At 40.5% G+C, this 14,957-nt stretch overlaps 1 protein-coding gene across 4 annotated transcripts in view; it reads right to left on the reverse strand.

Moving 5' to 3' along the window:
- The window catches only part of WIPF1 (WAS/WASL interacting protein family member 1), a 116,356-nt gene that overhangs the window by 8,408 nt on the left and 92,991 nt on the right, over nucleotides 1-14,957 (reverse strand). For all 4 annotated transcript variants that reach the window (XM_014784635.2, XM_087435408.1, XM_014784634.2 and 1 more), the window contains 3 exons: nucleotides 13,160-13,289; nucleotides 7,627-7,824; nucleotides 3,782-4,552 (listed from right to left, as the gene is read on the reverse strand). In XM_014784635.2, coding sequence (XP_014640121.1) covers nucleotides 3,782-4,552; nucleotides 7,627-7,824; nucleotides 13,160-13,289 — 1,099 coding nt within the window. The remainder of the gene's footprint in view (nucleotides 1-3,781; nucleotides 4,553-7,626; nucleotides 7,825-13,159; nucleotides 13,290-14,957) is intronic.

Raw genomic sequence — 14,957 nt, forward strand, 5'->3', positions numbered from 1 at the left:
ATGAGTAAGCACACATAAACACAGAAATGCACCTATGTACCCACGTATCTGGGAGAAGAGTGCATACTGATAGCTAAATGGCTGTTCTGGCTTTGAGTTAGTATTGAGATTGGAGATGGTACAGTTAAATTGAGAACAGGTGCTAATATGTTTATACAACAACTGTATACTTTAAAAAACATTTTATGATCCTTTTAAATGGCTATTGAAGTAACTACTGCAATATGATACTTATTAAATAAATGCTACTTTTAAAAAATTTAAAAAAGAAGAAGTTATGAAGTTATTTCTTCATAAATAGGGACTTCAGAGGGACTTTAAATGCACAGTAATATTGCTAATTCCACAGCATGTTTCTGTGATGCACAGATCTGTTTCCAGGCAGAAGTGGCATCAGGAAACCAAATATCAGTCATCTTGAGAATAGCAGGCATTCCTTCTTGGTTCTTCCTCTTTGGGAAGGCAAATTAACACCGGGAATGACAAACAGCTAACCCATGTGCATGGCTATAAATACTGGTGCAGGATCCCAACCCTGAGCAAGCTGGTTACCCCATGACAGAAGAGCACCAAAGAGTCACCTTTCGCACAGCACTGTTGCCAGGAATAATTAGTCAAAAAGCAAATAACAAGTACTCCTGGGCTTTACTTTTTTATTCATAGTAGGAGGTTTAACAGAAATTGTTTTAGCAAATTGACCCTTAGATATTGTACTCCACAATACATATGTAGTAGCACATTTTCACTGTTTTATCTATAGGAGTATTTTTCACTATAAGTATTTGAAACCATTTTTTAATGGTATGGTATGCAGTGGTGTGGTATAATTAGAAATTTTTAAGCTCCTAATTCAAATAATAATTCAAAGTAAATTCTTCTTTTTGATAATACAAAAGAAATCTGTGTTGCTTGTGCCGTCTTCCAAATGCAGAGGCTCTTTGGGTCATGAGTAAATTTAAAGAAAAAAAGGAACTTGAGCATTCCCATGCAAATCAAAATGGCCTCAGTAATTGTTCCTGATCTTCAGCAATGTGCAGACATTTTATGTAAACACAACATCTTCTAGCGCTATAAACACAAATATCTCCTGTTAACTACAGAGTCAGAATCCAACTAGAAGCCCTTAAACTGAATGACCTACCCACTGCAGGTATCTCTGCCTGGAAGTCTTGGCTCAGACACCTGATGGAGGTGGGAGGCATGCCCGGCTCTGGTTAGTCTCTCAAGGAGTCCTCAGGGATTATTTATTGTCCTAGTAGGGTTTATTTATTGTCCCATCTGCTAGTCACTGCTGCAGTCCCAGTCAGTAGGAGTAGATTTATTGGGAGGGAAAGTGTCTCATGTACTGTGGGCTTAATTTCACTGGTACTATCACCATACCATAACTGTCACTAAATGCAAACTAGACTTTCAATATTATGGGACCTGGAACTACGTAATTTGATCTGTTTTTTTTTTTTTTTTTTAAGTAAATGTTCATGTTCCTAACTCTCCAACCTTCTAGCTCCCTGCTCCAAACCTAGGTAAGCATAATAGAAAAGAAAATGGATTTCTATTTCCCTTTGGCAGCACAATAATAAAAGTGATCATTTATTGAATGCTACTACATGCTGGGAAATAAGATAACCACTACACATACTTGTCTCATTTAATTCTTACAACCCAGAGAGGTGTAGGGACAGCAGACGAGGCCTCAGAGGTGTCAGAAGGTTAAAAAGCCCAAGTCAGGGGGCTAATGAGTGGAAGAGCCAGGATGTCACTCCAAAGCTGTCAAATTCTAAAGCCCACTCCCCTGACAATGAAGCCAAGCCACCTCTCCAAATACAAATGGCCCTTGATGACCTCTCATATGTTCCTTGTGGGAATGCAAATTAGTAGGAATTTTCTAGAGGCCAATTTGGCAGTACCTATGAAATCCAAAGTTTAGCGTGCACACCCATTGACCTAGAAATTCCATTTCTAGGAACACGAATCCAAACGAAATACAGAGAGATGTGCAAATATTTAGCTGTAAGAATGGATCCCTGCATTATCTGCAACAGCAAAAACCTAGAGACGGTCTGAATGACCAAGTGAGGGATTAAACAAATCAAGGTACTTTTGTAGGATTTGCTATTACGCTGCCATTAAAAGTCAGGTTGTAGAAGAATAGTTAATCATATCAGAAAATGTTAATGAGATATTGTTAAATAAAAAGCAAATTACCAAACAAATGTAGTGTGATACTGATTTTGTAAAAATGTGTGTGTGTGTGTGTGTGTGTGTATATATATATATGCATTTTAAAAAGACTGAAAGGATATATAAAAAATGTTATCAATGATTATTTCTGGATGGTGGTGGTAGTAGGATTATAGATGACTTTTATTTTCTTTATGCTTTTCTGTATTTCCTATAATAAATAGGCATGACTTAAGTAATCAAAAGAAACAATAAATGTTATATGTCACTGCCTATCCTATTTTGGGGAAGATTTAATCTGTTGATTCATCCATTTGGTAGAGCCATGCAAACAGCTCCACAGTTGCTGGATAATAAGAAAACATTGCATTTCATTCATCTGACTACTTGGTCTCATTTGTTCACTGAAGAATACTTAATGAGATGCCACTATGTCTAGGGATTGGATTGAAAGGACTAGTAACTTTTTAAATTTGTAGCTGACTCTCCACGGCAGAACGGTTTGAAGGAGAGGTTCTCAAACTTTGCTGCACATTACAGTCACCAGGGAGCTTGCAAATATCCTAATGCCCAGCCTGCAACCAGACCAATGAAACCAGAAACCCTGGGGACGGGACCCAGGCATCCACAGTTTTTGAAGCTCTCCAGGTGATTCCAGTATGTGGTCAAGTCTGAGGACTACAGGTTTGAAGAGCAATGTATTAGGTTCCTGAGGTCACACGGCCAAAGGTCAGTTAGTTTCTCCTAAAGAAAAAAATGCCCCATTTCCAAACATCTTGTATGTGTATGATAAGGTTAAATTTAAAAAGTACATCTACTGAATCCATCAAAAACCACTGTAAAACAAAAAAGTGCCTATTATAATTAGGAGAGAGAGTACAAACTCTGGGGGATCCTCACATTTCATTTCATACTCCGAAAGTTCTTTCCTTAGATCCAGGTTTCTCAGCCCTGGGCGGGGGGCACAGATGGGCTTCAGCAGTTCAATCCATGAAATAGCAAGCAAATTTTGAGTTTATGCTTATGAGCATTTTTATGAAGAGAAAGCCTATACCTTTATTTGATTCTCCAAGGGATCTATGTGCCAGAGACATTAACAAATAGCAAAAGGGACTCTCAACATTTGTCTTAATGACCAGGGAAGTAGCCTCAAAGCTTGACAGATGAGAAGAACAAGAGAAGTTCATCAGCTCTTAAATAACTGCCTTTCTTGTTGGAATAATGGGGCCTCCTGCAGGCGAGGGGAATTTATCTCCCCAATTGAGACAGCTGAAATTCACTTTAGGGAGGCAAGGTAGTAGAGTGGTGAGATGGTAGACGAAAGTTCTAGCCTCTTCTTTACTAACTAGCTTGTGATCACTTAACTTTATTGGTTACACAGTCCTTATCTCTAAAACATGGACAGAAGCACTGGCCCCGCTTTCCTCAGAGGTTTACATGAGGTCAAGATGAAATCATACGTGTTAAATGTCACTTAAAAGATTGAAGCAGTCTGCAAGTTCACTTAGGCTTTTGTTGGACTCTGTTCATGTTTACGATTATTAGTGACATTTGGGTGGCTGGGTTGTAGGGAGACAACTCACCCCATGTCTTGCCATACCTGATCTGCCTGGTGGGTCCCTCACTGGAGGAGGGGGTCTCTCACTGGGCGGAGGAGGAAGAGGGCCGGAACGTCCAGGTGAAGGTAAGGGAGGTGCAGACGAAGTGAGGGACAAATTCCGCTGTGGGAGCCTTGGGATTTCGTCACTGCCACTGGAACCTGGAGGCAGGGGAGGAGGGCCAGGCCTGCTGGGTGGCGGCGGTGGAGGTGGGGCCTGTGAGGAGGAGGAAGGCCGAGGGGTGGAAGGCACCGGGGGCTTGCTGTTCTGAGAGGGAGGAGGTGGGACCGCTTCCCTGTGGATGGAGGGCCTGTTGCCCAATGGAGGAGGCGGAGGAGGGGGTTTGTCATCCAAGGCCCTGCTCGGGGTAGGCGGCAGGGGAGGCCTGTTGGAGAAGGGTGAGGAGGAGCTGGAGGGGGTCTGACGTATGGAGCCTCCTCCAAAAGCAGCACCTCGGTTTCCAGGGAAAGGGGGAGGGGTTGGCCCAGGGCTGGGCTGCCTGGGGGCCCCAGGCACTGGTAGGGCCCCCCGGTTGTGCAGATTTGATGGAACAGGTCTTGGCGTATTAGGTACTGGAGGGGGAACGCTATCAGGCTTTGAGCCCATGTCGGGCCTTGGGGGAGGCATTCGGTTCCTCTGAGGCTCTGGGGGTCCGCTTCTGTGGCCTGGAGAAGGCACAGGGAACCTCCCCGGGCCACTTGGGGGCGAGAAAGGTTTGGCAGATGTGGATCTTCCTCCTGGTGGCAAAACTGGGGGTCGGCTTCCTCCGGAATCTGAAGAACAGGAAAAAAAAAATTCAATAAGAAAATTAGGAATCTTAAAGATAATCAGAGAACTAGAGTATATTCCCTGCTATTGCAAGTCCTTTCCTAGATGCTATAAACTATAGGTAACTATTATTTATATAAATTAGGTTTTGGATGGTCCTTCCTGGAGGCAAAGGAATAGATCACAGCTCTGTTTACATTCTGGTCTCAGATTCTACAACCTGTCATCTTTCAAAAGGATTTTGGAGAGATCCCTCGGCATTATGCATGGTCAAGAACCAGGATGAAGTTGGTAAGAGTTCTGGAGAGATCCCTATTTGCTACAAGAGGACAAGAACAGGACGGCATTGGTACATGGCATTTCTGCTAACGATTTTCTCTTCTCCCCATCACTATCCCTGTCCCCCGCCCTTGTACTTCTCAGGTTTGGAAAATAATTTAGCCATCTTAGGTGAAGAAATTAGTTATCCCAATATAAGTTTCTATACGGGGGGGTTTACCTAGTCCCTTTTTTTTTTTTTTTTAATTTTTTGTTTATTGCAGTAACATTGGTTTATAATTACCTAGTCCCTTTGAAGAGAAATTCTCAAGAGAAGGTGGAAAAATATAATGGAAGAGTTATGACAGAAATAAGAAAGAACTAAGAAAGGCAAAAGAAACTGTCAAAGTTTAACTGAGAGAGTTGACACCAGTGGATGGTCTTAATCTGCAAAAAAGTAGGCAACTATACAACTTTTTTTCCGACTCAGTCAACTTCCACTTCAATATTAGCAGGACAGAATATCCCTATTACATAATGAATATTAAACTGTTTTGGTTCAACAAAGGGAAGAACTAAAGAAGGAACCAAAGGGCCGGCCCCGTGGCTTAGCGGTTAAGTACTCGCGCTCTGCTACTGGCGGCCCGGGTTCGGATCCCGGGTGCACACCGACGCACCGCTTCTCCGGCCACGCTGAGGCCGCGTCCCACATACAGCAACTAGAAGGATGTGCAATTATGACATACAACTATCTACTGGGGCTTTGGGGAAAAAAAGGAGGAGGATTGGCAATAGATGTTAGCTCAGAGCCGGTCTTCCTCAGCAAAAAGAGGAGGATTAGCATGGATGTTAGCTCAGGGCTGATCTTCCTCACACAAAAAAAATAATAATAAAATAAAATAAAATAAAATAAAAAAAAAAAGAAGGAACCAAAGTTATGGAAACATTCAAACCACCCCCCCAGAATCTCTTGGAACCCAAGCTAATTCTCAAAAAATAGTTAGCCTGAAAACTACCACCTCAACCATGAGCTAATTAATGTCCCAAATATTGATTGAGTACCTGCTATATGCCAGCCATTATTCTAGATGCTAGAGACAGAAGAGTAAACAAAACAGAAAAGATCCTGCTCTCCTGTAGTTTGAATTCGTGTTTGGGAGATAAATAATAACAGTAAACATAGAAATATTTTCAGATAGTTATAAGTACTACAAAGAAACTAAAAAAGGCTGATGCGATGAAGAGTGCCTAGAGAGGCCAGGATAGATGGGATGGTTGGGGATGGCTCTTCTGAGGATGTGACATTTGAGCTGAGGCCAGCCATGGAGAGAGGAGGTAGATAGGTGCTTCAGGCAGAAGGCCAGCAGCTGCAAAGACCCTGAGGTGGGAATGAGCTTCAAGTTAAAAAACCAAGGCCCATCTATCTGGGGTACAGTAAGCATGGAGTAGAACCCTAGGAAATGGAGCCTGAGTGGACAGCAAGGACTGGTCATAAAGAGCCTTGTAGGCCAGAAGGAGTTCAGATTTTATCCAAGGCATAAGAAGAGACATTTGGATGGATTTATACAGTGGAGTAACAAGAACTCTAGAAAGAATTTTTTATTTTGACTTTAATACTAGAAAAAAAGCTATATTTTCCTTGACTGTGTGGAATATTTCTATGTCACCTACTTATGATAAGTTGTATCTTCCAAGTTCAGATTAAAGCTGCAGTTACTACCCACATATACATTACATGGATGGGATCCATCATGTGGATAGTACACTATGAACACACATACTTCTGATACACCATTTTGTGCACTTGCATAAATTCCATCTTCATTTTATTATTTTACGTCCAGTTGTCTTTTGCCCTAATTTCTTCACCTACTGTTAAAGTACTGAATGTATACATTTGTCAGATGCCTCAAATCCTTTTGGCAGGTTTTAAATAAATAAATTTAAATTTAAATGCAGGCCTGACAAGATAGAATCTCTCATATTATTGAGTCTTTTTCTAGATTTTGACCATCCAATACTAAAATAGTCAGCTAACCCTGAAGATTCAGTGACTTTATCTTCACAGGAACATGAGAATTTCACACTTTCCCAGCGCCATTTTAAAAGATCATAGAATTAGAAATAAAATTCCTCTAATCCAAGAAACATTAAAAAAGAAAGTTTTATGGTAAAATTTCTTGACCTTCTGTAGTAGTCAGGAGAGACTGTATAGGGTTTTTATTTAGGCATGACCAGGTTCAACTTTTCTCTCTGCCATCAGGTTCATAGACAATCCCGTAGGACTCATTTCCATGGCTCCCTGCAGAGAACACTTTGAATCACTGGCCCTAAAATGCCAAATGTCTGTCATACAAAACGCCCTTTTAGATTTAGTGAGATATGTAATTATATTCCACGTGACATGCTCCATAGTGTGTTTGAAATGTGGCTCCCAAGTATTTACTATACTAGACAGCTGGGTCAGACTACCTCACACAGAAAGCTGAATTTGCCAGGTCACCAGGCAGAGTTTCCAGGGGTGGCAAGTTCCATTTGCTCCTTCCTTTTCTTCCCACTCTAGCTCACCCTTTAGAAAAGTACAAAGAAGTACAAGTTACCCCAAGGACACCAGGCGAATATTTAACAGCTCGATGGAGCTGTTTGATCCTGATTAAAAAAAAAAAAGAGGCTAAATAGAGTGTCTCTTATAAAACAGTGTTAACATTGCAAGCAATCCAAAATGTTTTAAAAGGCACGGTGCCTTAGAGGGGACGCCAAGCCTCAAAACCACCAAACTCTGCCTCGTCTCCAGTTACTAAGAGAAGGAAACGCTCCTTACCGCTTTCCCTGTTGGCTGTGGATCTCAGCTTCGGCATTCCAGCCTGGAACAGTCCTCCCAAACCGGGTGGTCCACCCCCTCCAAAACTTCCACCGCCGCCACCGCCGCCGCCGCCGCCGCCGCCGCCACCTCCTCCGCCAAATCCACCACCGCCTCCACCAAAGCCACCACCGCCACCAGCACCGGCTCCTTTAGGTTCTGGAGAAGGGAGAAAACACATGGATGAAAACACCCACTAGAAGACTTCCCAGTCCTAGCCCAAGTAAACAATAATGATAAAATGGAGCTGGCGGAACCTAGGCCCATGGTGGACAACTGGGATTTCATTAAAATGCAGGATTTCAGTTTCTTTCCACTCCAGGGCAGTCGCAGGCCCAGTGGCAGAAGAATCAGTAATAGATGATGACTTGCCCCCATACCCCACACTTGGCTAGCTGCCATATGAGTTAATATCTATTTGTTCTATATCCAAAGATTTGGCAAATAAAGGAAACTGCAAAGAAAGCAAGTCCCAAGGGAGGGGGAGATGCAATAAAAGGTGAGAAGAAAGGAAACAGTAAAAATAAAGAGAAGAAAAAATATCCCATAATTTTACTTCTTGGAAATACCCAGTGTTTTGGTGTATTTTTTCATTTTATATGTTTTTTTCTTAAAATTAAGACCAAATTCACTGAACAGTTTTTTGCCTGCTTTTTTCACTTAACACTTTGTTAGCATTTCCCATAACATTAAATATTCTTTAAAAACATGAGTTTAAAGGACTGCATCATGTTTTAGAATATGAATGTATTGTAATTTATTTAGCCATCTACTTATCTGATGGCCTTTTAGGTTGATTTCAATTTTTTAATATAATAAAGCCCAATAGGAGGCTTTAACATTTAAAACATTTTTTGCAGTTTGAAATGGTACAAAAATTCTGTTTTATTTTGCATTTATTTCCAAAAAATTGTGAAAAATTTTGAAATGGATAAACAAAAAAAGGAAGGAAGAAGAAGGAAGAAAAAGATTACTAAGTGTCCCGTCTAGCCTTCTGGGTTATTTCCCATTGTCTTTGAGCTATTTTACAACTTTGTAAGTTATAGAAAACTGATAATAATGGAAATGATATTTATCCACAGAAATGCAAATTGGTGTTCAGTGGAACACAACTGATTATAGACCTGTTTTGCACCTATTTGTAAATTCATTTCAGCACCTATCTGACTATACATGTGTGGTACTTTGAATTCTCCTTTGAACTCATAACATCATACTGGTTCCCTCATTAATTAAAGACCTAAATAAAATCTTTGATATATGTTCATTTTCTATCTTAATGAGAGCCATGATTATACCCTCTTTAAAAAGTTGTCTCTTAACCATTTCTGTGTGTATGTATGTTTTATGAGTTTAAGCAATGTTTAAAGTTCTGCTCCTGGAAAACACTGTTGAGTCTTTAATAGTTATTACATGAGATCTACAAATTAATCTGGGAGCACTGATACTTTTATGATATTTAGACTTTAAGGAAACATGGTATATTTTCCCATGTCTTCTGATTTATTCAGTAAAGTTTTATAATTTTCATGATATGGGTCACACACACTTCTTCTTAGGGTTACTTCAAATACATTTTTTTGTGTGAGGAAGATTAGCGCTTAGCTAACATCTGTTGCCAATCCTCCTCTTTTTTGCTGAGGAAGATTGGCCCTGGGCTAACATCCGTGCCCATCTTTCTCTACTTTATATGGGACGCTGCCACAGCATGGCTTGATAAGCAGTGTGTTGGTCCGCGCCTGGGATCCAAACCTATGAACACTGGGCCACCGAAGCGAAGTGCTCGAACTTAACCACTACACCACTGGGCCGGCCCCCAAAGACATTTTTGTTTGTTGAAATTGTGAAAGGAATGTGTTCCTCCTATATTTTGTAATTGGTTATTATTGGCATCAGGAAATTTCATTTGATATTTAATAAACTACTTTTCTGTATTTTCTAAATTAAAATTTGCAAAAAATTTATTATCTTGGATTTTTTAGTAGATATATGGTCTGCAAATAAGAAAAGTTTTGCCCCCTCTTTTCTAATAGTTGTGTATCTTATCTTATTTCTGTTTTATAGAAGTAATTACTTTGATGACTGAACTTCCATACAATGTAAACTATTAATGTTGCTAAAGGAAAGCATATTTTGATTTTAATGAGAATGCCTCTAATGTTTCAAAATTACATAATATGACTATTGGTTTGAAATACTTTTTTTTCTTCCTTCTAAATATGCATTGTCAGCAAGGATCCTTCTATTTTAGGTTTTTAAGACTTTCTTGTGGCATGGCATTTTATTGAATACCTATTCAGGATCTACTGAGATGATTATATGGTTTTCCTTATTTGATATAATGGATGTATAGACTTTCTAACATTAAAAATGAGATGAGCCCTGGTCTGGGTGAATTATTCTTTTAATATACTATTGAATTAGATTTTTTGGTTTTTTAGTTAGTATCCTCTCATCTATGATCATAAGTGGTCTATAGTAGGGTTTCTTTTTTTTTTTTTGCTTGAGGAAGATTAGCCCTGAGCTAACATCTGCGCCAATCTTCCTCTTTTATTTTTATATGTAGGTCACTGCCCCAGCACGGCTGACGAGTGGTACCCAGGAACCAAACTTGGGCCACCGAAGCAGAGCGTGCCAGACTTAACCACTATGCTACAGGCCCGGCCCCTACAGTAGGGTTTCTTAACCTTGGAACTAGTGACCTTTTGGGTCAGATAATTCTTTGTTGTGGGTGGCTGTCCTGCTCTCTGTAGAATGTTTACAGCATCCCTGGCCTCTATCCACTAGATGTCAGTAGGAGCCCCTCCCTCACCCAAGTTGTGACAACTAAAAATGCCTCCAGACATTGCCACCTGTCCCCTGGGACACTGACAGATGAGCTTTCTTCTTGTGTATATGCTGCCTTTGTCAGGTTTTGATATTAGGATCGTGCTAGTCTCATTGCACCTATCAGATAGCTTTCCATCTCTTCCTGTGTTTAGGAATGATTTATGCAGCATTTGAATCAGCTGTTTCTTAAAATCTGAAAGAATCTACTGATAAAATCATCTGGCTCTAAAGCTTTTTAGAGAGAAAATAATTTGATAAAGTTTTCAACTTTTTCCTTGCTCATTGAGGTTTCATGAGTGAATTTTGGTAAACTGATGCTTTTATTAGAAAATTTAAGACTTCAAAATTCTTTAACATATAACTTCATTGTAGCATCCTTAATTTTAGAAAATCTGCTTTGAATCTCTTATTTTATCCATTTTCTGAGTTCTAATTTTATTCGTGTTTTCTTTTTTTCTGGATTAGATTCATTTATTATAAGTCTGTGTTAGCTCTGTATCTTTTCTAGGTGTGGAGCTTTCTGGGATACTTATGGAAGCTCTGCTGATAGAAAAAATAATCTGATAGTGAGCTCACAAAAATTACTTTACCTAACAAGATGAATCAAATTAGAAGAATAATTTCTTGAAGTGTATGCCAAATTGCTTCCACATAAAATTTAAAATTTTTACTAATTTTTATTATTGCCAATAATATTAATAATGCCCTTGTCATTCAAACATTATTCATTAATGAATGATACATTTTGGAATACTGCATTTACATAGGACACCTTTACATGGTAAAGAGATCGATGCACTATCAGACATCATCCATTAGTGTTCTTAACCTGGAACATTTGTGCATCTTTCAGATAGAGAAGCTCAAGTCATTGAGGATACCTAATTGGCTCCAGGTCACTTTATTAGTGATTAAATTGCAGGACAAGGCTGAGTTCAAGAGTTACATCATGCATAACCATGGTCAACATTTTGACATAGAGCCCAAAGAGGTTTCACCTGCAAACAAATATAAAACCATGGATGGACTTTGCCACTTGCAAAGAGCTTGTTACAACAGTATTGGTGGCCACTTAAGTGGATGGACAACAAGGGCATGCATTTGGTTGCATCTTGTGTCCAGCAAGCAAAGTGCATTCTCAAATATCACTGAAAAGCTGGAAGGGAGAGGAACTAACACTTGTTTCCATTTAACGGGAGGAGAAGTGGACCTTGAAGAATATGAGTTTCCACTGGTGGATTCAGGACTAGGCCTCAGTCTCCTTTAACATCTAGGGAATTCCAATCCACTTCTCCAGAGCCTAGGCTCCCTCTGGTAGTGGAGAGAACTGCTGGGTTCTGTCCTAGAGGTCGGCAGTTTGTGGAGCTCCTCTGGACCCATACCAGGCACCACGACTCGATGGTCATTGGACCAAGGCTCCCCAGATATAAGTGCTGTGCTCCCCCAAGGGAGAACCTTGTCATGGGCATCAGGAGGACTAAGAGACTGATTATATAATAACCATATTAGTTTTGTGGGCATTTTGACCTACAGGTAAGACTGTGTCAAGTCAAGAGTCAAAGACCCCACAGTTCCTTTTTGAGGTGTGGTGCATTCCCATTTGCACCACCTTGCCCGGTAACAGAGCAACATTCAAAGGCCTTTGTCTTGGTCTTCCTCTTTTCCATTTTCCTCCCATACCGATGTTCTCACTTAACTCTGATCCTTCTCCTTCTCTACCCATTAGGCACTTTTCCTAGAAATTCCTCCTAAGCACTTCTAATCCTCCACTTGGCTAAAATCCTGCATCACTATTCACTTGTCTACAAAGCTCCCTCTGGTAATTTTGGAAGGTTGGTCTATTTCCTATTGAGTCCAAATGGGATCTGTGGTCTACGATAAATTCTGGGGACATCTGGCTGGCAGTGGAAACATCTAGGAATGTGAGGAGATAGTCTCAAGGCCTGATTATTAACTACCAGTAGATTCTAGTCATGTATAAATTTTCATTCTGTTGTAAATGTTAATAAGTAGCCCTGTGTGCTGGTACTTGTTTGTTTATACATACCCAGCCTTGTTCCAGAAAGTATCTCAGACTTACGATGGGTAGATAAGCAAAGTTGTGATCTCATTTCCTCTCTCTCCAAGCTCCTAATAATCATCTCTTACACATTGAATTACATTGAATTACACATTCCAGACAAAACACTTTCACAAGCATCGTCTCATTTGATGCTCTCAACAAACTTGTGAGGGCAGTAGAACAGGTGTTATCGTCTCCATTTTACAAATGAAGACAATAAGGCTTGGAGATGCTAAGTGATAGATGTGCCAGGACTGGAACCCACATCCTTTGATTCCAAGGCTGGGGCTCTTTCCATATTTCACACTGCCTTTTGATCTGTGGCGCGAGGAACAAGGGGTTAATTTCCAGAAAGTGTTGTGAATAATTCAGAGAATTGCTGCTGTGTGTTTCTTGGACAAAGAATTATTATACTGGCTTCCTGCAGCATTAGAGGGAACTCAAGCCGGAGCCCTGGCCTACAAAGAGTGATACAGTCCCTTATTCTGCGAGCTTTGCAGCTGTTGTTAACCAATAAAAAAAATTTTTTTTGGTGGGAAGGGTAGGGTTGATTGTTAGGCCATAAACCATTTATCTCCATGGAAAATAACTTTTTGTACTTACTGTCCAATATCGGTGCACTTCTGTCGTTGGTGACTGTCTTCTTTAGTTTCTTCCCTTTGCTGATGTCTGAGAGAAGAGCATTTCTCCCAGCCTGCTCTGATTTATTCAAGGTAGGCTTTTCTGTATTGGCCTGAAAGGTAACCATGCAAACACATATTCATCTCTTGAATTAAAATCAGGTGCTGCAATCCTCAAGCAGGGCCAGCTAGAGTATTGGAAGCTTGTTATTAAGGTTCTTGGCGATAGGTTGTAAATTCTCCATGAGTTTTAGACCCGATGTCGTTCTTTTTAAGACTCAGACGTTTGGGAGCAGATGCAGCAATAAATTACATTCATTTTTAATGCAGGAAGAGTCAGTCCCTGATAAAAGTCTCTGAAAATTCAGACCACAATCTGGCCGTAACCCACAGAGCCAGGGTTGGATGGCGGAGAAATGAGACAGGAATTTTAAGCCTGAGAGGATTCTGCAGGGTACGACGAGGCTTCAATCTCTAGGATGTGCCCTGAAGAACAGCTTCTCCTTCCTATCTCTTAGAACTAACCTGGTACAAGGGGAAAATTGTCTCTAGCAAAAAGGGTCAGCTGTATTTTTTTTAATCCACCAAAGTTTTAGAAAATAATTCCCTGTTTACATTGCCAAAGTTTTCTTCTTGCTCATTTGAGGTATAATTTACATATAGTAAAATCACCCTTTTAGTGTATAGTTCTATGAATTTTGAAAAACATATATAATCGTGTAGCCACCACCACAATCAAGAGATACAACATTTCCATTACCCTAAAAGTCCCTTCATGTCCCTTTGGCCTAAGGTGTCTCTGCTGTTTAATCCCTTTGAAAGCTCAACTCACAGAGACTGCAGGACAGACAAAGGGGCTGCTTTAAATGTCTGGGTATTCTCTATATTTTCAGAATTCCTGGTGAAGACCTCACCGTGAATTGGGATCTTGTTTCTTCAGGGTTATCTTAGGGAGTGGGGGCACTGAGGGCTCTGCATGTGAACTCAGAAGCAGGCACGTGCCTGTGTCCATCACACTGGGAAACAGGCTTGGTCTGGCCTGGTCCCAGGGAGAGTCAGCTTCCCCAAACCCAAAAGTCCTTCCGGCAGAGAGTCCTTCTCGGCTGGCCCCAGCCCTTCTGAAGGGATCTGACTTCAGAGGCACCAGTGAGGGCCACAGGAGGAAACCTGGGAAGTTTAGCTTCACATGTCATCCAGCTGTTTATCATTGTTGGAGGCAGGGATGGTAGAGGGAGGGCTAAGAAAAAACCTGATGTAGGCTATAGAGAATCTCTGTGTGCTAAGCTGGAAGGGGTTTGAAATAATGAAATTATAAAGTATTACTTGCTCATGATAATAACAGTTAACATTTATACAGCTATTACTATGGGAGGGGCACTGTTCTGAGCACTTTATGTGTATTAATTGATTTAGTTCTCATAAACCCCATGAGTCACTATTTCCATTTTAGAGACAAGGAAACTAAGGCCCAGGGAGGTGAAATCATTTGCCCCAGTCATCTGGCTAGTCAGAGAAGGAGCTGGGATTCAAACCCTGGCAATTTGACTCCAGAGTCTTCCCTATCACCTGACGGGAGGGTAAATGTGGGATCTAAAACGCCCCTTCGCAAATTGGGGAGACGTTGTGAAAGGGTCCAAACTTGTAACTAGAAGATGAATACGTTCTGGAGATCTAATGTACAGTGTAGTAATTATAGTCAACAATGCTGTATTATAAATTTCAAAGGTGCTGAGAGACCAGATCTTAAATATTCTCACCACAAAAAAGAAGTGACAATTACA

This window comes from Ceratotherium simum, chromosome 9 (genome assembly GCF_057802395.1).
Source record: "Ceratotherium simum simum isolate JZ-2026a chromosome 9, ASM5780239v1, whole genome shotgun sequence".
Lineage (NCBI taxonomy): Eukaryota > Metazoa > Chordata > Mammalia > Perissodactyla > Rhinocerotidae > Ceratotherium > Ceratotherium simum.